This window comes from Crocodylus siamensis, chromosome 4 (genome assembly GCF_052110815.1).
Source record: "Crocodylus siamensis isolate JL-2025a chromosome 4, ASM5211081v1, whole genome shotgun sequence".
Classification (NCBI taxonomy): Eukaryota; Metazoa; Chordata; order Crocodylia; family Crocodylidae; genus Crocodylus; species Crocodylus siamensis.
In genome coordinates, this window is record NC_143398.1 from 29,719,372 (window position 1) to 29,740,361 (window position 20,990).

At 42.1% G+C, this 20,990-nt stretch overlaps 1 protein-coding gene across 2 annotated transcripts in view; it reads left to right on the forward strand.

The window, feature by feature from the left end:
• TBC1D22A (TBC1 domain family member 22A) overlaps positions 1 to 20,990 on the forward strand; it is a 449,980-nt gene that overhangs the window by 64,515 nt on the left and 364,475 nt on the right. For both annotated transcript variants that reach the window (XM_090042105.1, XM_090042106.1), the window contains exon 5: positions 12,816 to 12,886. In XM_090042105.1, coding sequence (XP_089898231.1) covers positions 12,816 to 12,886 — 71 coding nt within the window. The remainder of the gene's footprint in view (positions 1 to 12,815; positions 12,887 to 20,990) is intronic.

The following is a 20,990-nucleotide window of genomic DNA, read 5'->3' on the forward strand; positions in this document are numbered from 1 at the left end:
AGTACTTACTTTCACAGGAGAACTGAACTGCATTCTTTGTAAGGGATATTTTGTGATGAGTGGACCTAAAACATTAGAAATCAATGGTGCAGATGAAATTAAAGCCACCTGTCATGTTTTGATCCCTTTCCCCCAGGATTGTGGCTTGTTACTTTGAAGGCTGAAAACATTATTGCTACTTATAAGAATCCTTATAAGGATTGTCTCTACAGGAGTAATAGTCCCAAGGTCTTGATAACAAGCAAGTAAAGATGATATGCTCTTCGGGTTTTTTTGTTTTGTTTTTTGTTTTCTTCTTTAGGTTTACACAGGCTGACCTGGATTTTGTAAAGGCTTTTAACAAGCTCCCTCATTCTTAAAGGAATTAAACTATATTATGAGATCCATGGGCAGGTCCTCTCGTAGATCCAAAAGAAAGGAGTGAGCTAACTGGTCATCACTCAGTGGAAGAAAGTAATTTAGTTTCCCATATGGATTTTTACTGGAACCTGTGCTGTTCAACAAGTCCATGAGTGACTGTGGTGTACCTGAGCTGGCAACCCTGCACCAAACAGCCATCACTTTAGTTGCTCTATAATCCTTGCCCGCCCCAACTTGTTATAATATTCTTGGAACTAGGAGGCTGCCTCCTGTTTTTTCTCATGTGGCTGTGACCTGCTGTCTTTCATGGGCTGCTGGCAGGATCCATCTGCAGGGCTTCTCCTTCCCTGCACCCTTGTCTCTGGTGGACAAATGGAATGTGTGTCTCTCTCTTTTTTTCTCTTTCCTTTTGGTTTACCTTCTATCTTCTTTCTGTTACCTTCAGGGCAACAAATGTATCTCTTTCCCCTTTAAGTAAACAAAATGTAGGAGGGTCTCACCATCTGATTTTTTCCTTTTAGTCTTTGGACCCTGAGAGGGAGGGACCCCTACTGCAGGGTTTGGCTTGCTTGCCTGTGCTCTTGGTCCAGTTCCCTCTTTCTACAACCATGTGCATGGTACTTTTCCTATAGACCCTGCAAGGAAGCAGCTTGGTGTGTTTGTGGTCCCTCGGCTCCCTTGCACTCTGTCTTCCCCCCTCCTCCCTTCCCCCCGTGTTCAGCATCCCACTCTTTTATTCTCCACCCCTGTTCATTGCCAGGGCAACCCTTCCTGGCAGCTGGAGCTCATTAGCTTGGGCACACCCAGGGAGCTGCCCTGGTGTGTGTGGTGATGGTGGTTGTCCCCCGGGGGTGGGGGGGAAGACAAAGTTTTATAGGTGATACAGCATACAGAATTCTTCTTCTAGTCAAATCTAGAGCTAAGTTAAAGACAGATTTTGCAAAAAAGAGGGATTGAGTGGTAAAGTGGCAGGTGAAAGCAAATACTGATCAATCCAAATGGGTCACGTGGGGAAACAATATCCCTAACTGGTTACAAGAGTGGGCGGACGAGAATAGGATGGGTTTCAACACAGACAAGTGCAAGGTGATGGACCTCGGGAGGAACAACCGGTACCATACCTACAGGTTGGGGAACTCCCCTCTTGTCAGCACGGAGGCGGAAAGGGATCTGGGAGTGATCATTGACTCCAAGATGAACATGGGCCGGCAGTGTGGAGAGGCAGTAAGGAAGGCCAACCGCACCTTGGCATGCATCCACAGATGCATCTCGAGCAGGTCCAAGGAGGTGATCCTTCCCCTCTATGCGGCATTGGTCAGGCCGCAGCTGGAGTATTGTGTCCAGTTCTGGGCGCCGCACTTCAAGAGGGATGTCGACGGCATCGAGAGGGTCCAGAGGAGGGCCACTCGTATGATCAGGGGACAACAGGGCAGGCCCTATGGGGACAGGCTGCGGGACCTGAACCTGTTCAGCCTCCAAAAGAGAAGGCTGAGCGGGGATCTTGTGGCCTGTTATAAACTAGTCAGGGGGGATCAGCAGGCATTGGGGAAGTCACTGTTTCCCCGAGCACCACCAGGACTGACCAGGAATAACGGTCACAAGCTGGCAGAGGGTAGGTTTAGGTTAGATATCAGAAGGCGCTACTTCACAGTCAGGGCGGCTAGGGTCTGGAACCAGCTTCCAAGAGAAGTGGTGCAGGCTCCTACCCTGGGGGTGTTTAAGAGGAGGTTGGATGAACATCTAGTTGGGGTCATTTGACCCCAGTACTCTTTCCTGCCATGGCAGGGGGTCGGACTAGATGATCTGCTCAGGTCCCTTCCGACCCTACAAACTATGAAACTGTGCATGCTTAATATTAGGCTCCAAATTATCTGTCAGATCTCAGGAAAAAAGTCTTGGAGACCTTTGTAGAACGATTTTGAAAACATTGACTCAATGATTAGTCAAAAAAAAGAAAAGAAAAGAAACAAACAAACAAACAAAAAAGCAAAAAGAACATTAAGTGTCAATAGGAAAGGGGAAAGGAATTAAAAAGAAAATAGAAGACATTATTTCTTGGGGGTCAGCAACCCCTGGTATGCATGCCAGAGCATGGCATGTTGAGAACATTTTGCTCAACCTGTCACAGCCATCCTGGGCTTTTGGCGGCTGCTGCTGGCCACGGAGCCCAGGCTGCTTGCAGCAGGCAGCATGGAGGGGCTGCAAGCCCTGCTGCGAGCAGCCTGGGCTCCGTGGCAGGCAGCAACTTCTCAGAGCCCGGGTCAGCGGTAGCAGGCATCTGGGAGGCTGCAACTGGTGCACTTAGGTCCAGAGCCCCAGCCCAGTTCCATGGCCAGTGGTGGCTACACATGCACCTCGGGGCACATGGCTGGGAAGGGGACTAGGGCAGCGCAACCCGAGTCCCTCCCTTGCCATCCTCCTGGAAGTGCACGTGCACCTGCCACTAGCAACCAGTGGGACTGGCGCTCCACAGACCTTGGTCTGGCTGTCTGCAGCATCCATGCCACTGGCTGTAATCATTCTGGGCTCTGTGGCAGGTGGCAGAGGCCTGCCCAGACCCCGAGCTGACTGTGGCAGGTGGCCTAGAGGAAGCAAGCTGCTGCATCGAGGTCTGCAGAGCTCCTACCCGGCTACTTGCTGGTGGTAGGTGCAGTGCCAGGGTGGTACTGGGCCAGCCCCTTCCCCCCTCCCGTTTCCCCCCAAGGCATACGTGCAGCCTCCATTGGCCATGGAGCCAGACCGGGGCTCTGGACCCCAGTGCAGTTGTGTGCATCCTGACCACCCCATGCTGCGAACAGCCTGGGCTCTATGGCCAGCAGCAGCCATGTGTGTGCCTCAGTGTGTGGTAGCGCAGCCCTTTCCTCTTCCCCTCTGTCCACTCAGAGGCATGCATGTCCAAGCCACCAGCAACAGGGATTGATCCGCTCGTGGTTTCCCTGCCGTCTGCCCCGGTATGCCATGTCAAAGCGTGGGTCAAGGTTGGGGTGTTTTTGGCACTGACCAAAAACATTGCCGACCCCTGCATTGTGCCGTTATTTAGATTTATAGTGGCTTACACCATGGGTACCACATGCAGTTCTGGTTGCCCCATCTCAAAACTTATACACAGGAGCTAGAAAAGATAGAGAATGGCAACACAAAACAATTAGGGGTTCAGCCTGACTTGACAAGTTTATGGGGTGATTGGAAAGTAGCTCTGGAAGAGCTCTCACAAGGCCATCTAATTTAGCCCCTTGCTCAAGGCAGGAGCACCGCTGACTCAACCATCCCAGTCTAGTGGCTCTCCAGCCTGCTCTTGTAGAATCTCCATCCCTGGAAATTTTCAACTTTTGTAGGTGGCCTGTTCCAAGGCTTGATCACGCACTTAGTCAAAGTTCCTCTTGACCTCCAGCCTTAATTTCTTCTGCTGTAGTTTGAGGTCATATCCTTCCAGTCCTCTCCCCCATGGCCACAGAGAAAAGGCCGTCTCCATCTTATTTGTAATTGCCCTCAGGTATTTGAAGATTGTTATCAAATCTCCCCTCAATCTTACTTCTCCAGACTAAGTTATCCTAGTCCTTTCAGCCTTTTCTCATAAGTCATGTTTCCCAGACCTCCAATCACTGTTGTTGCTCTCTGTCAGATGCATTCCAATCTGTTCAAATCTTTTTTTTTTTTAATGGATGATAGGATTGTCAAGGGCTATTAAACACAAGAGTTAGGGATAAAAACCTGCTGCTGGTGACTAGAAGGGCATGACAGCAGATGGATCACTCAGTACATGGTCTGTTTCTTTATATTCTTAATCTACTAAGCACCTGCTGTTTGCTACTGTCAGTGACAGGATACTGAGCTTGGCAGACTTTGGTCAAACCCAGTATGGCATTGCTTAAGTTCTTGCTGGAGAATAATAGTGCATTTTTATCACCTTCATAGCCTTTGGACATCAGTATGCAGGAAAACTTAACTTAAACTAGGGGTTATTTTCTATTTGTAACAGGTTTAAGCATGCTGTTTCTAACTGAAATCCATGCGACTTCAATTCACAAATCACTTTTGAAAAGCATAAAGTGAAGAGGTTTTGCAGTGGTTGTATACACGTTTAGATGATCTAGGAGAATTCTCCTAGGTTTGTTTTTCCCAGTAAAAAAATTTACTTGGTGAGCCCTGTATAGATGTTTAAGCTGAACAGTGGTGAGCCTGTGGTGCTGACACTGGCCCGTCAGGGGGCCTTAGATCAAGTGCTGAAGTCCAGGCAGGGACTGAGGGGTTTGCCTGGTCAACGATGGGTGCGGTGGGGAGGGGGCAAAGCAGGGAACAGCTGTGGCTGAAAAAGCTGGGAGCATAGCAGACTGCCTAAGTGGTTTAGTGCTAAGCTTTTCCATCCTGAAACACTCAAGGGGGCTTATTCTGCTCCCTGCATAGCTGGGATTCAATGCAGTGTCACTGGGCCCTGGGCAGAACAGGGAAAAGAGCTTGCTGGGATTCTGGAGGACCGCTTTGTGAATGGGTACTTGGGCAGATGTTTGGTTTCCCTGGAACCATTTCACTGGGGCTGATGCCAAGTTATTTTTTCTCCCAGAGTAGCTATTTTTGCTCTGGGAGAAAAATCATGAATGTCTATGCACTCCTAGTTTCTCCTGGGAGAGCAGCAACCTCACAGGAGAAACTAAAGGTTTGTATATAGCCAATGTTTATAGGAAGAATTCTTATGTTTTGAAATCTAAGACTTAACATTTAGGTATTTTCATTTAAAGTGTGCTTAGCATGTCTTGGAAATTTTTTGTCTATAGAAGTGAGATTTGAATATTTGAATGTTAAATACCCATGCCAATATGGGTATTTTTTAAAATAATATATGTATGTGCCTATTTTTTCAGTATTTAAAATGATAGATTCTAGGGTAACATACTGTTTACTTTTTAATACTTTGCTTAGGAATGGGAAACAGCTGATTTGTTGAAGCTCTCTTAATGTTTGTATTTATTGTAGCTACTGTACTCTGTTGCATAGTTTTTGCATTTAGTATATAGTGGTAAAAACTTACAGTGATGTAAATGTTGCAAGAAAAATTCTTAAACACATGCATACAATCGGTGTTTCTTTCAAATACAGTGCTAATATACAAACAAATTAGAACAGATAAATAATGCATATTCATAAATATTTTATGATAACTAGTGGTGTGGCAGGAAGCTCAGGTAGGGATAACTTGATTCTTTTATTTGAAGCCTTAGAGCCTTCATTCTTCATAACTAACCCTGAAGTTCATAGATTTCTGAAAATGGCCATCACAGATGTTGTTTTGTTCTCTTAAGGGATTTTTTTTTTGTCTTTTAATTTTGTATAATAGCTTATGTTAGGACTATCTAATTTCCAAGTAAGTGGCCAGGGGCCACACACTGTGCAGGCTGCACCAACACACACCACAGGGCCCCCAGGCAACATACCACGCACATGCACCTTGCTGCCCCCCACCTTTCTGCTGCACTGCACTGTACTACAGTACGTTGCACTACAGCCCCATTGGCTGCACCATGTCACCTTACCCCCTGAACTGGAGGCAGGGAGTGGGAACCAAAGGAGGAATGGGAAGCTGAGAGACCATAGATACTGCTACACCTAGGAGAGGGGCAGGCAGTTATTTCGGGCGGAGGGCTACCTACTGAGTTTTGGCAAGCCATTGAGGGCCGCATGACAGGCAGCCAGGGGCAGAAAATATTAATTTTCTAAATTTTTTTAGGGGTCCTGCGGGTCGGATGGAACGGTCTGGCGGGCCACATCTGGTGCACAGGTTGCGTTTTGCCCACCCCTGATCTAGGGTGATTTGGAGGGGTGATGGCTGCATATGAGCCTGAGGGCTGCAAATTAACCTCTTGTGGGCCCTGTGCAACCCATGGCAACTGGTTGGACAGTACTGAACTATGTCAGACAAACTTTTGAAGCAGTTTCTAATGTCACAGTCTTATCTTGCTTTACCTCCTGGGCATGAAGCCTCAGATAGTGCTACTGGCTTTACTTCTTGGTGTTTGGTTGTTCATGTAGTCTTGGATAAATTAAAAACCTCCTGCAACTGAATATTGAAATTTGTGATTTATTACTCCATTGGGCCTTCATTATCAATATTGTAATATGTTCCAGTAGTTGCTGCTGTTGGTGCACACTCAAGGGTTAAAATATTGAAGTTGTATCTGACCCTTTTTTTGTTCAGAATTACATATATGACTCAAACTAATTGTCCCCACTGCTGTTAGAAAATATTACTGAGCTCGCTTTTAACATTGCTAGGGCTACAAATGTAATGCACAAATTTATATTCACTCAGTTGCATTAGAGTCAGTATTTTTTTTAAATGCCCTGTTAAATTACATTTCCCTTGAATCTTGGAGCTTCTTGCAGATTTCACAGCTCTTTAATCCCTTCCTCATCAGGGGCTAGCCAGTCCACACCATCACAATGAAGATAGGATTGATTCATAGATGTTGGGGTTGGAAGGGACCTCAGTAGATCATAGAGTCTGACCCCCTGCATAGGCAGGAAAGCGTGCTGGGTTCAGATGACCCCAGCCCAATGCCCATCCAACCTCCTCTTGAAGACCTCCAGGGTAGGGGAGAGCACCACCTCCCTTGGGAGCCCATTCCAGACCTTGGCCACTCTAACTGTGAAGAACTTCTTCCTAATGTCCAGTCTAAATCTGCGCTCTGCTAGCTTATGAGCATTATTTCTTGTGAACCCCAGGGGTGCTTTGGTGAGTAGAGCCTCACCAATTCCCTTCTGTGCCCCCATGATGAATTTATAGACAGCCACAAGGTCACCTCTCCTTGTAGGGCTTGGCCTGCAAGCCCTTAACCATACAAGCGGCCCTTCTCTGGACCCTCTCCAGGTTAGCCACGTCCCTCTTGAAGTGTGGCACTGTGGTCTGACCAGTGCCCAACAGAGGGGAAGTATCACCTCCTTAGTTGTCTTTGTCATGCATCTGCTGATGCATGGTAAAGTGCGGTTAGCTGTTCTGATGACTTCGTCACACTGACGACTCATGTTCATCTTGGAATCCACTAGGACTCCCTTTCTGCTTCCGTGCTGCTGAGCAGGTCATTTCCTAGGCAGTAGGTGTGCTTGACATTTTTCCTCCCTAGGTGCAGCACTTTGTATTTCTCCTTGTTAAGTTGCATTCTATTGTTTTCTGCCCATTTGTCCAACCTGTCCAGGCCTGCCTGTAGTTGTTCCCTGCCCTCCAGTGTGTCAACTTCTCCCCACAGTTTTGTATCATCCGCAAACTTGGACAGAGTACATTCACTCCTTTGTTCAGGTCACTGATGAAGACATTGAAGAATGTAGGTCCAAAGACCGAGCCCTGCGGGACCCCACTGCCCTGATGGAGAATCAGGTGGAGAGTTTCTGAGGTTACCCCTAGATATGGGAGAGCAAGGGAGCATTTGTGTGCCAACTCTGCCTAGGGATAATTTAGAAGCAATATAGAACTGTTACGTTTTTTCAGAGATGAGGTGATTGTCTTTAATTTATATAATCACATTATTTCTTTAATACTTTTTAATGCAGTAAAAAACTTTTAATTGAAATGTATCATTATATCTAGGTGTATTAGCCTGTGTTGTGGAAAGTATGCGGAAAAATGTGTGCTGTTTCTGTATCTAGTTCATTTATATCAGTTCTGTTTAAAAAGGCACTTAAAATAACTTCCTTAAATCTTAAGGAATCTTAAATCTTATATGTTAATTTATAATTTTATTATTTCTTGCTTCTCCAGCATATGGCTAAAACTGTATGGGTCATATTTTAAAATAGTAAAACAGATGATTAAACTAGTCATCTATTCTTAATACAAAAAGGTTATTCTTAATATAAAAAGGTTTATGTCAAATTTCTATAGCACAAAATTACTATTTTGTGATAGATCTTTTAAAAACAAAATGTAGAAAGTGAATAGGTGCCATGAATAGTATTTTTTTTCCTTTAAATTAATATCTGTCTTTAGTTTATTGGGAAGTATAGTGAACATATTGATGTCTAGTGGCAGCCTGGATGTCTGCTTACAAAATCAACCAAGGCAATGCTGTGCAGAAGAGAGAAGCTTTCTTTGCAGTACATCATAAGTACAAACTTTTGGTTGTGAGAAGTTGTCTTAGCAAGACAAAGTGTATGCAAATTTATAAAAAAAAAATGTAACTTACTGTTTAGGCTTCAGGTGTCTAAAATTGCAATACCATCATCATCATCATCATCATCATGGTCTTTTCAGTTAATGGTAGGAGCAGTCCACCGTGACAAATACTTTATCAAATGGCATTAAATCAAAAGTAATTATAAGAAGGCAAGGTTTACATATTTTTAGTGGACAGGATGTAATGAACACTTTTCCCCCCTCCCCCTGATTTAAAATATCAAGGGCTGTAGTGGAATTATAAAGAGGTAATTTGGTTTGAACTTTGTGATAATTTCTGTGTTAATTTTTTACCAATAGGATTCGTCACAGATATTTTGTATAAGTCTATCCCTTTTTAGTGCTTGTTGTGGTTTTTGTAAAGGGTGGATTTGATTTAAAGCAAATTGGTTTAAATCACATGCTAAATCACTGGGCAGGAAGCCTTGATTTAATCATTGTTGTCTACAAAAAGTGCATTCTTGTGGTTTGATATCCTTTATTTGTTTAACTTCTTGAAACTTTGCACTTTTAGAGATAGGTAAGAGCTTGACTGTGTGTACACAAACTTGCAGAGAGACAATAGGCTGGTGGGTAGGTAATCAGGTCTGTTATCTCATCTCCAGATAGTGCTGTTAACAAGGATGTTATCTCTGGAGCCAACAAACTCTCCCTATGCCTGAAGATGGGTGTTTGTGCTCAAAAGCTTGCGCATTTTTTCCCTAACTATTTATTTGGTCTAATAAAATGCTGCGGCGAATAAAGCGACCAAAACGCTGGCTTGCATCCATAGATGCTTCTCGAGCAAATCCTGGGACGTCATTCTCCCTTTGTACTTGGTCTTGGTGAGGCCGCAGCTGGAGTACTGTGTCCAGTTTTGGGCTCCACAATTCAAAAAGGATGTGGAGAAGCTTGAGAGAGTCCAGAGGAGAGCCGTGCGCATGATCAGAGGTCAGGAAAACAGATCTTACGATGATAGGCTGAGAGCCATGGGACTCTTTAGCCTGGAAAAGCGCAGGCTCGGGGTGATCTGATAGCCACCTATAAGTTTATCAGGGGTGACCACGAGGATCTGGGGGAACGTTTGTTCACCAGAGCGTCCCAAGGGATGACTAGGTCGAACGGTCACAAACTCTTGCAAGACCGCTTCAGGCTGGACATAAGGAAGAATTTCTTTACTGTCCGAGCCCCCAAGGTCTGGAACAGTCTGCCAGCGGAGGTGGTTCAAGCACCTACATTGAATACCTTCAAGAGTCAATTGGATGCTTATCTTGCTGGGATCCTATGACCCCAGCTGACTTCCTGCCCTTTGGGCAGTGGGCTGGACTCGATGGTCTCTCGAGGTCCCTTCCAGCCCTGATGTCTATGAAATCTATGAAAATATATCACATCTACTTAAAGCACCTTGTCTGCCTGTGATCTCTGGAGACATAAATCCACAGCTTGAGCACTGAAACTTAAGCATCACAGAAATGCTTAATGGGCTCTTCTAGACTGAGCACTGAGTCCCATTAGGTAGAGTGGTTTTCTTTAATCTTTACTAAACTAAAGGGGAACCTCTGGGAACCCCATAAGATTTGGCCCCTAATATAGTCCATGGCCTGTTATGACCTATTTATAAAACTTCTAAAAAAGGTTCCATGAATATATTTTTTCAAATATACTATATAATGAAAAATTGTAATCCCTATTCCATGATGATATCTTTGCGCTTTAAGATACCTTAATTTAAAACCGTCTTTATATATTACTTTTTTAAAAAGCATCTTAACAAAAAATAAAAAATACAATAAAATAAAAACTCTGATTTAAATAAATCTGAGTTGTTTTTTTTTAAAATAATTGATTTTTATCCACCCTGTTTTTGTGTTAAGCTGAAGTTGTTCACTTCCATAGATGGTCCTAATTATCTGCCATGCTTTGGGATTCTGTGCCATATACCAGACTTTTCTGACTACCATCTGAGGGCAGGGGATGAAATTTCATTTTGGTAATGTGAAGAAGGAATTAAATACTACAGTGGGTAGGTGGAAGGACTGGAAGAGGCTGGGGGGCTGGAAAGAAGCTAAGATGGGCAGCAAAAGAGGCCTGAATTTTAGGAGGAAGGGTGTAAGTAGTTTTGGGTCATGGTGGGACCTAAGCAGGAGGTTGTGGACTTTAGGGAATTTGATTACTAGAAAGAGGTTTTAAACTTGCTCCTCTTTTGTGTAACCATCCATGAATCTTGATGTAGTAGTAGATAGGGTCATTTTATGATTAGTTTCACGTGCTTTTGAATACATCCCTGAAAGTTTGTTACCCCCCTCAAATGATCTTTACAGAGCATTATATAGTACAGAAGCGAGGGAGGTATAACTGGGTCTTGAAAAATCATCTGGCCAACAATAAATACCGTATTTCTCCTTCAACTGAAGGGACTTGTTTATCAGAATCTATGGAGTCATCTGATCTATTTTAAAAATTATACTTCTTGCCCTTATGAAGGCAAACAGTGCATTCCAGATATGGAGTTAATATAGGGTTGTAGACCAGAATGAGAATTTATTCTTTGGTAGTTTCTGTACAAACATATAAAAAAAGATTGTCTTCCCAGAAGGGTTTGAAGTCCAATTTATGCAAGACTCCTATAAAGAAACCCCTCCTCATCCAAGGGTTGGAATGGATGAGGAAGAACCAGACCAATTTCAAACAGACTTTTATAGTCTTGGAATATCAAGGCTGTGTAGCTCAATAGATGTTGTGTTTTTTTGTTTTTTTAATGGAACTATGCCTGCTTATTTTACATAAGGATTTGGCCTCTGTGCACAACTTAATGATTTCAAGTAAAGCTCTGTATCTGTAATTTATTAATAATAGAAGACAAAAATCCCCTATAGGCCAGCAGCCATTAAAATTATCAAGTCTCTGCTGCTAATCTGGCCATCTGGTACCTTGTGCCAGGTCTCTTCAGAGACTGAAGCTGGTACCACAAGTTGCAAACTACATTTTAAGTGAAATTGGATGATGGATAAAAGCGTAGATCAACTAGCCAGGATTTTAATGAATCCAGTGTCTACTGTACCATATTACTGACAAATAGAAAACCTATTGTCTACAGTTAAGAAGTCAGTTATGGGGGAAAAAGGTGTTTTGAGTAAGTCCAGTGATTTGACCTCAACGGTATGGAATAGTTTTTAATTATTCCTCCTTTCAAAATGTATTCTAAACGCATGGTGGTGGTGTGGACAAAATATAGCACAGGTTTGCCAAAGGTAGTATCAGAGTACTAGCGAATTGTCTGTCAAGATTGATGGGGAGAGGAAGGGGGTGGTAAGTGGGGTTGGAGTCCTGCCACCCACTACCCTGCACTACTGCTGCCCCCTGGGGGGAAAGCTTACACCATGCTGCTGCCACTCTGCATCCGGCTGTATGTCACCCACCGCCGAGCTCCACGTCCAACAGACTAAGCCCTTTGTGTATATATAGGCTGCAGTAGTGCAGAGAGACCCAGTGGTTATAGTGGATTATAAACAGAAAATGAGTCAACAGCGTACTCCAAGGAACAATGATTACACACTGACAGCAGATTTAGGCTAGATATAAGGAAGAACTTCTTCACAGCAAGGGTCACCAAAATTTGGAATGGGCTTCCAAGGGCGGTGGTGCTCTTTTCTACCTTATCTGTGAGGTCCCTTCCAACCTTAGCATCTATGAATCGTGTTGCCAAAAAAGCCAAGGGTATGCTGGGTTGTGTTAACAGGAGTGTTGCTTCCAAATCGATGGAAGCGATCCTTCTGCTCTATTCAGAGCTAGTGAGCCTCACTTGGAGTACTGGGCCCAGTTTTGGGACTCATGCTTCAAGAAGGGTCTTGGACTTGTTTGAAAAGAATTCTATATGGTGTGACAAATTATTTTTGGCTTGGGAAGCATGACTTGGGTTCTTTAGTTTGGAGAGAAGATTGATGAATATTTGATAAGTTTTCAAATACTTGATGAATAATTTATAGAAAGAATGGAGATTAGTTTTAGCTCTGTGGCTCTAGGAGACAGGACAAAGAGAAATAGCTTCAAACTGTAGCAGAGGAAATTTGAGGTGGCAGATAAGGAAGACCTTTTCTGATTATGAGGGTGGCCAAGCATTGGAACAGACTACCTAAAGAAGTTGTGGCATCTCTTATCTCTGGAAGTTTTCAGGAGCAGGTTGGATAGGTTTTGACTGGGTTAGTTTAGTTGTGTTTTCGTGCCCTTCTTTCCTATGATCCTTATTTATATCTATTAGTAAATATTCCTTAACAATATCTTATTTTCTTCTCATGCAATGCTTTTTCTTTAACAGAGGAGTTACGAAAGTTGAGTTGGTCTGGAATTCCCAAACAAGTTCGTCCAATCACATGGAAGCTCCTCTCAGTAAGTGTTCCACTTATGTATAGCAATAATAGCTTTCTTTAACTCAAGTAAAATTATTTATAATGACTAATAGTTCAGCACTGGTATTCCAAAGTACTGTGTTCTCTGCTATTAAAGTTCAATAACAAGTTAATCCTGTTCTTCATTCTATTTCAAGCTTAGTTTATCACATGTGAAAGAAAAATTGGGAATAAGTACTTTAAAATGAAGACACGGCTTTCCTTATTAATGCTGTCATTAAAAACCGTATTAGTGCCCTTTAAGAAGAGAAATTTCTTTCAATTGCAAGAATGTCTGATAGCAACATTTTAACTAGAAAGTTTGTCATTTGTAAATATTTGTGTTTTTTTAACTATTGTCTGTTTTTGTACGCTATGGGGGAAAAAGTTAAAAAACCACTTGACTGAAAGAAACCAAATTGCTTATATTGTGCACACTCTAGAGAATGTGGAAGAGACTTTATCAGCAAATCTTCCTGCATTTAAGTACTGTTTAATATTCTGAACTATGCACACAACAGTTTAGCACTATTGAATTTTTCAGAGGGAAAGCTTAGACAGCTTTCTTTTTTTAGAATGAATCAACAGGGAATACTAAGTGTTTACTTCAGATTGGGCCTGATTTCCAGTGTTTGGAAGACTATGTCTCTTATTAATGAGTCCTAATAAATTTGCAGCGTGGTGCTTTCTAATCTTAAAATGCAGATGCAGCTTTTTATTGTGAGTATTTAGGTATTCTCTTGCAATTAAAATTAAGCATGCATTATTTTTTTTCAGTTTTTAAAAATTTCAGTTTCATCTTTGATGTAAACTTTTTTTTTTTTTTTGCTTTTGAGGACATGACTGCATTGAGGCACTCAGGAAAGTTGGTTTGAATTAAGTAAATTTTGAATTTCATGTGAATTTAGATCTTTGTGTGGATACTCTGATTCAGAACTAAAATGCCTGACTTTGCTTCTAACTGAATTTCCTTGGAGTATGCTGAAGTATGCTAAGTTGACTTTCCTTCTGTTAGAGTATCTACAAAAGGATATAATGCTTTTTAAATTCACACCTTCAGTTAATTTATCTTAACTTTCCTGTTAATTTATCTTAACTTTCTTTGTGTTTAAAGAAAAAAAAGTCTTAAGGGACTTGTAAAACTTCTCTATCTCACTGACCATGCAAATTAAGACCAATTTCTTTTGGGACATCCCTTGTACTTGGCTTCCTCCTCTTGTATTAAGTTTTTGGGTGCTGGGAACTTTTAAAAACTATTTGTTGACTTCTAGTAGCAAGGTAAAATTTGCTTGGGTTCCATTTCTTGGAATAGATGTTAAAGAGGTGGTTTTGAAGATGGCCAGACTTATTTTCCTTAGGGGAGGGGTAGAATTTCAGCATTCATGCTGAGGCTGTTTTTTTGGGGCTGGAGTAGGACTTTTTGGCATCTATGTCAGTAGGCTATCCCAGGTAGTAACTGGGCTGAAGCACGGCATGCACAGGACCTAATGTTTTGCATCTGCCTATATTTTGGGGCTCTGACTATCAGGGATGTTGTCAAGAAACTCTGTCATTCTTAGACCTACTACCTTGTAGAGGTTCAGATCTCTGTCTTCCATTGCCCTGGGTGGGATGATGGATCAGTTAGGCTGTTTCCCTAGAGACCTGAATCCAGTGAGTCTCTTCAAGAACTCTGGGAGAAATTTCCATGGACTTTGATGGTTACTTTGGCTTGGCTGATCTATGGAATATCATACTGACCTTGATCATAGATGTGGTGGCACTCAGACATCCATTTCCACTGCTGCAGCAGCGCAGGTTCCCCTGTTGTATGGAGTAGGATAACTGCAGCTGAAGTAGGGACCTGGAGTGCTACTCAACCTGTGCTGAAACCAACCAGTTGCAGTATAGGTTTTTTTAAGGACTATGATGCGTCCCTGGCATAGAAGCGTTTTTCCACTGGTATTACGTCTACAAAGTGTTGTCTAGCAGAACTGTTTTAAGTGGTGAATGGCCTGTTAATTCAGCTCATCTGCCTGGAAATGGAGCGTTCTTCAGCAGCCTGTGCCAAACTCACCACCTGCTTTGCAGATCTTGTGGCTTTGGTTGATTTATCATTGCTTGGAGACTGACAGGAAATTGTGACCTACTTACCGTACTCAATCCCTCAGTGGCCTTTGATAAAGTTGACAATGAGGTACTGATAAACAGTGGATATTCATGGGAAGGCTCTAAACAGTTCCACACTCCTCTAGCAGGGAGGACCCCTTTCCTGTGGGGTTCTCCAAGGCTCCATATTGCCACTCCTCCTGTTCAGTTGGTATGAGGTGGCTGGGTGAGATTGCGCAGAGATTCGGAGTGAGGTGCCTTCAGTAAGCTGGTGGCACTCAGCTCAACCTCTCCTTGTCTTCTGATCCTGGTGCAGCAGTTTAAATCCCTTTCTAGTGTCTGGCTGCAGTTGGGGGACTGCATGTGGGTGAATCAATTGGAATTGAAACTAGACATGACGAGAGATGATGTGGGGTGGGGGAATGCATCACTTGACATTAGAACGCCTGTCATTGCTAGGGTTTTGCCTCCACTTAACACAGGTTTGCTGCCTTGAGGTGTGCCTGCAGCCTCTGCTGCACTTGAATCTTTAGGTAGCAGGCATGAGCAGCAGTACTGTGGGGCATGGCTGGACAAACAGTGTTTGGGATTCAGGATCCAATCTTAACACACCATTAAACTAACATCTGTCAGCACCCTAAATTGCCACCCTGCCCCCTACCTTCTTCCTGATTTCACACTAATATGGCTAACTGCCTTTGTGGTTGAAATATTAATTTTAGGAGATTGCATCTACAAAATAATTGTCACTTGCTAACAAATTCTCTTTAGCTTCATCTTAATATGATATCTGTCTTTTCTTGCTTCAGGCTGCTTTGGGGGTGGTGTATAAAACTGAATGTTGGTATGTATAAAACTGAAAGGGCTTTCATAATTGGGTAGCAGGCTTGAAGTTTTGGACGTCAAAAATGCAAACTTAAACAAGCTTAGGTCACTAGTAGGGAATGTGCTGAGGGGTCAGGGACCAAAGGCAAAAGGAGTGCATGAAGAGTGATTGTTTCCTAAAGGACGCGATCCTTGAAGCACAAAGGAAGTCCATTTCCATGTGGAGGAAATGTAGCAAAAGGGCTGGGAAACCCTCTTGGCTAAACAGGGAAATCATGGCCCTCTTAAGAGAGAAGAAAGGGGCGTATAGTCAGTGGATGCTAGGGACAGCCCCAAAATGAGGACTGTATAACTATGGCCTGCACTTGTAGGGATCAGGTTAGAAATGCTAAGGTGGTGACTGAACTAAAATTGGCAACGGGAATTAAGGACAAGAAGTTCTCCTTTAGGTATGTAGGGAATGGGAGGAAAACAAATGAGAGTGTGGGGCAATTGCTTAACAACTAGGACAGCTAGTCACCAGCACTCAGGAGAAAACTGAACCCCTGAATGACTACTTTGCTTTGGTTTTCCACCAGGCCGAGGGAAAAATCATGCCAGCTAGGGTACAGAATAAGCAGGGTTCAAATGACCACCTTCCTGCTATTGCCATAGAAATGGTGTGATCAGTTAAAGAAATTGGACACATATAATCCAGCAGGTCTGGATGAACTTTATCCGAGAGTGCTGAAGGAGCTGGCCGAAGTCATCGTGAAACTCCTGGTGGAGCTCTTCCAAAACCTGTGGTGCTGTGAGGAGGTCACTGAGGACTGAAAGAAGGGCCAATTTTGTGCCTGTCTTCAAGAAGAGGAGGAGGGAGGACCCGGGTAACTGTAGACCAATTAGTCTAACTTCTGTTCTAGGGAAAATCCTGGAAAAATTCATTCAGGAGTCTATATGAGATAGGCTTGCAGAAGGTAGGATTCTGAACGACAGCTAGCATGGCTTCGTTGCAGGCAGGCCTTGTCTTACCAGCTTCATCTCCTTTTACGATCAGGTGACTCATCACCTGGATAAGAGACAGGAGGTTGACATTATATACCTTGACTTCCAAAAAGCTTTCAGTCTGGTATTCCACTATGTTCTTGGGAGAAAATTGGAAGACTGTGGGCGTAACTGTGAGACAGTTAGGTGGGTAGGAAACTGGCTGCGGAGCAGGACCCAGAAAGTTCTAATGAACAGATCTGTGTCATCTTGGCAGGAAGTGGCCAGTGGTGTCCCGCAGGGGTTGGTGCTTGGTCCAGTGCTATTCAACATCTTCATCAGTGATTTGGATGTGGGCGTGAAGAGCTCACTGGCTGAGTTTGTGGACGACACCAAGCTATGGGGAAGTGTGGTCATGCTTGAAGATAGGCTGCAGATACAGGCGGATCTAGACAGGCTTGCAAGTTGGGCAGACCGGAACCAGATTAAGCTCCAATGTCGAGAAATGTAAAGTGCTCCACCTGGGGATGAACCATCCCCTGCACACCTACAGGCGTGGCAACGCCAACCTGATCAGCACTACAAATGAAAGCGATGTGGGGGTAATAATTAACCACAGTTTGAACCTGAGCTGGCAGTGCGATGCTGTAGCCAGCAGGGCCAACAGTCCCCTGGCATTCATTCATCAATGGATCTCCAGCAAAACCAAGGAAGTGATTCTCCCACTCTACTCGGCATTGATGAGACAGCAGCTGGAGTACTGTGTCCAGTTCTAGAGACCATACTTTAACAATGATGTGGTAAAGCTTGAGAGTGTACAGCGAAGTCCCTCCCATACGATCAGAGACTCGCGCAGCAAGCCAAGTGAGGAAAGACTGAGGGATCTTCAGCCTGAAAAAGAGAAGGCTGATAGGGGACTTGGTAGTAGCTTACTGCTACATCAGAGACATACATTAAGGGCTTGGTGAACAACGGTTCACCAGGGCACCCTCGGGGAAAACTAGGAGTAATGGTCACAAACTCCTGTTTCAGGCTCAACATTAGGAAAAACTGCTTCACAACTAGGGTGTTCAGACTGTGGAATAAGCTTCCTCTAGAGGTGGTGCAGTCGCCTACCCTGGAAATCTTCAAGAGGAGACTGGACATGCACCTTGCTGGCGTCACCTGACCCCAGTTTTGTTCCTGTTTGGCTCAGCGGGCTGGATGCGATGAGCTTCTGAAGTGCCTTCCAGCCTACGTTCTATGAATCTATAAGCAAGGGAATCTTTACGAAGGAAAGTCAAGTGTAGGACTGGATTGAGGATGATGATGATTTTCTTCTGGAATTACCTGAAGTCCTATATATCCTGTGCAGAAGGTGTATATGCTAAAATGCAAAGTATAATTGAACAATTGGGAGACTTATGTAGTGAGAGGTTTATCAATATTAACATCTCTTTTGATCAAAAGTTTTGAACAGGGAAAATGTTCAGGGACTGACAGCTAGGTCAAATATAAATTAAAAACACCTCACAATCTGTTCATAAATGTAATAAAGAAGTTATGCCCTAGTGCATAAGTAGGATAAACAGCAAGCAGAACTATTAAGGCACTGCTCTCTTGGAATGATGATAAAAGTAAAATATATAATGCTTCAGTCTTTTGGAAAGAAATAAATGAATAAAGCAATTTAAAATCCTGACCAATCCGTGGCATTATGATATGTTGTAAGACCTTCCAACTTGTAAATGAACAGGAAATAAGACCTGCCCTGTTTGAAAGATTACTTCAGTCTTCAAGACTGAATAAAACTCTTGTTGAGAAAATCCCTGTGATGACTACATTTGGTCTCACAAATTATTTTCTGATAGGACTAACATATCCTAAAAATAAATATCAACTGTTTGAAAATAAATGGTGATATTAACATTTCACTTGATATCAAGCATTAGGACAGACTGTTAATTGCAGACTCTGACTCCTGAAGCAAACCTTAAATTGATGCAATTGAAAATACCTGGAAGAAGTTTTCAGACAAAGTATGTTGGAGGTGTGAAAGATCTGGAGAAAATTTAATATATATATTTCAGTGGCTTGCTGAAGTGGGGAAATTTGTGGTTTGTGGACATTTTATTTTTTTGGTTTTGTTGATTGTGAGGAGCAGGGCATTCACTGTATTATTATAAAGTAAGGTAACAATGTGAAGCAAAATAGAATTTAATACTGTAATATCTTGACTGGGTTGAAAATGGCTTTGGGATGGGGATGAGAGTATGAGGTTGAGATCAAAGGAATATCTTCTTTACTTTTGTGGTTTAATTTGTTACCTCCTACCAAGAATAAAATCCCATACTAGAAAGCTATGTAGTAATTTTTAGCAGGAAAATGAAGCATAAATATTAGTAATTAAAAAAAAAAAACCCAGTTGGTTATCCAGCTTACAGTACATTTAGAATTGAACCATAACAGTTAATTTAATAGTAAGATGCATAGCATCTTATTAGTTATACTTTGTTCTGGCTTAATCCTTTAACTGATTTTGCTATGGCAATCTTTTATGTTGTGGTGGTTAAAGGATGATCCGTGGTTTGCATGATTAATACTTATTATCTCTTTTAATAACTCTTATTTGATAGTAAATATTAAAGTAGTCATTTGTTTGGAAGAAAGATTTTAGCAGTAAATGGCAGGGAACACAGTATTCTATTTATAATTTTATTTCTCTTTGTTGAGGAGTGATGTGGTTATTCTGCTATGATTTTTATGCATTGTTCCTCAGTGTGTTAGAAAATATCTCTTTGCACAGGCATCTTTACTGAAGTAATGTTTATAAAGTCCGTGTTTTTTTAAAATTTATGTAAAATATGAATTTGATGTGAATGAACCCTGGCTTTTTGTAGCCTAATGGAATATTAGTGTTACTTGTTTGAATTCAAACTGCGTAATTAGACTACTTGTACCAAATCATTCATTATTCATTTTATACATATGCTGAATATTCAAGAAACAATTCCATTAGCTAATTATCTCTTAATGGCCTTGAGGAATTTTTTTGGTTAAGATTAATAAATAACTGGATGTTTTATCTTGCATTTTTTATATACAATAGTATGTGTCTAAGTACCACAATTAAATGGAGACCTGAAGATGTTTTGAGTGAGGAGTAGCAATACATTCTACAAAAAAGGGAACAATGTTGCTATGAGTAGTTAATGGCCTGCCTCTCTTTCAAAGAGATTTGCTTTGGCATGTGGAGTTGAATTTTTTAAAGTAGCACAAACACCATGTATCTTGGGTTTAATACAAAATGTCATAACCAGGGATTTGGGTTTGCTGATTACCACAGAAAAATGCTGATTTTCTTCTTTATAGGAGAAAAACACAGGAAACCGCAGGTCTCCCCATGCAAGCTGGCAGAGTTCCACTCCCAACCCACAGTCCCCCATCCTTCTCCCCCAGCTATATATATGGTGGTGTTTCATTTTAATCACCGAAAAACACGGATTGTGGGTTGTTTTAATCGGAGATATTCTGCGGTTATTGTAAGAATTTTGGATTTTTAAACTGAGAAAACCAGGATCCCTGGTCATAAGAGGGCTGCAGGCTGGATCCCTGGTCATAACCTTGGCTACTAGGGTTCTGACTTCCCTGCAAGGCATGTCAAACTACTGAGGTCCCATACTTTGCGGTAACCCTTTTTGCCAATATTTACAAAATTTTAAAGGAGGATCAGTTTAAAAAGAAAAAAAATATTACTATTTATCAATAGTGCTGGAAGCCCAAAAACAGGTATTGCCAAGCTGCTCTTTATAATAATACATTTTAATGACAGCTGCTTTTGAGAGAATATAAACAGACTAAAATTTTTGGTTTTTAAATGCTTTAGTAACATCCCTAGAATGCTCTGAATTCTCATTCCATTCAATGAATAGTTTAACTGCAAGGGCAGATGATAATGTTTATTTGTTCCATTTCAAGCTGAGGAACAGAGATAGTGTACATCTTGTGAAGTTAAATGAAATAATGGAATAAAATAAGGGTCACATGGAAATCCTAGAATTAACCAACCCCTATAGGATTACAGTATCCTGAATTTATTTATTTGGTGGTTTTCTTTTTGAAAGAAAAACTTCTATTCTTCATTTTTTTTTTATGAGAAACTATATTTTCTTTGGTGGAAAACACATCCAAAAAGATCTTGTCCAAAACCGTTCTTTGCATTCAGATGAACTACTCAAGAACTGACTTAC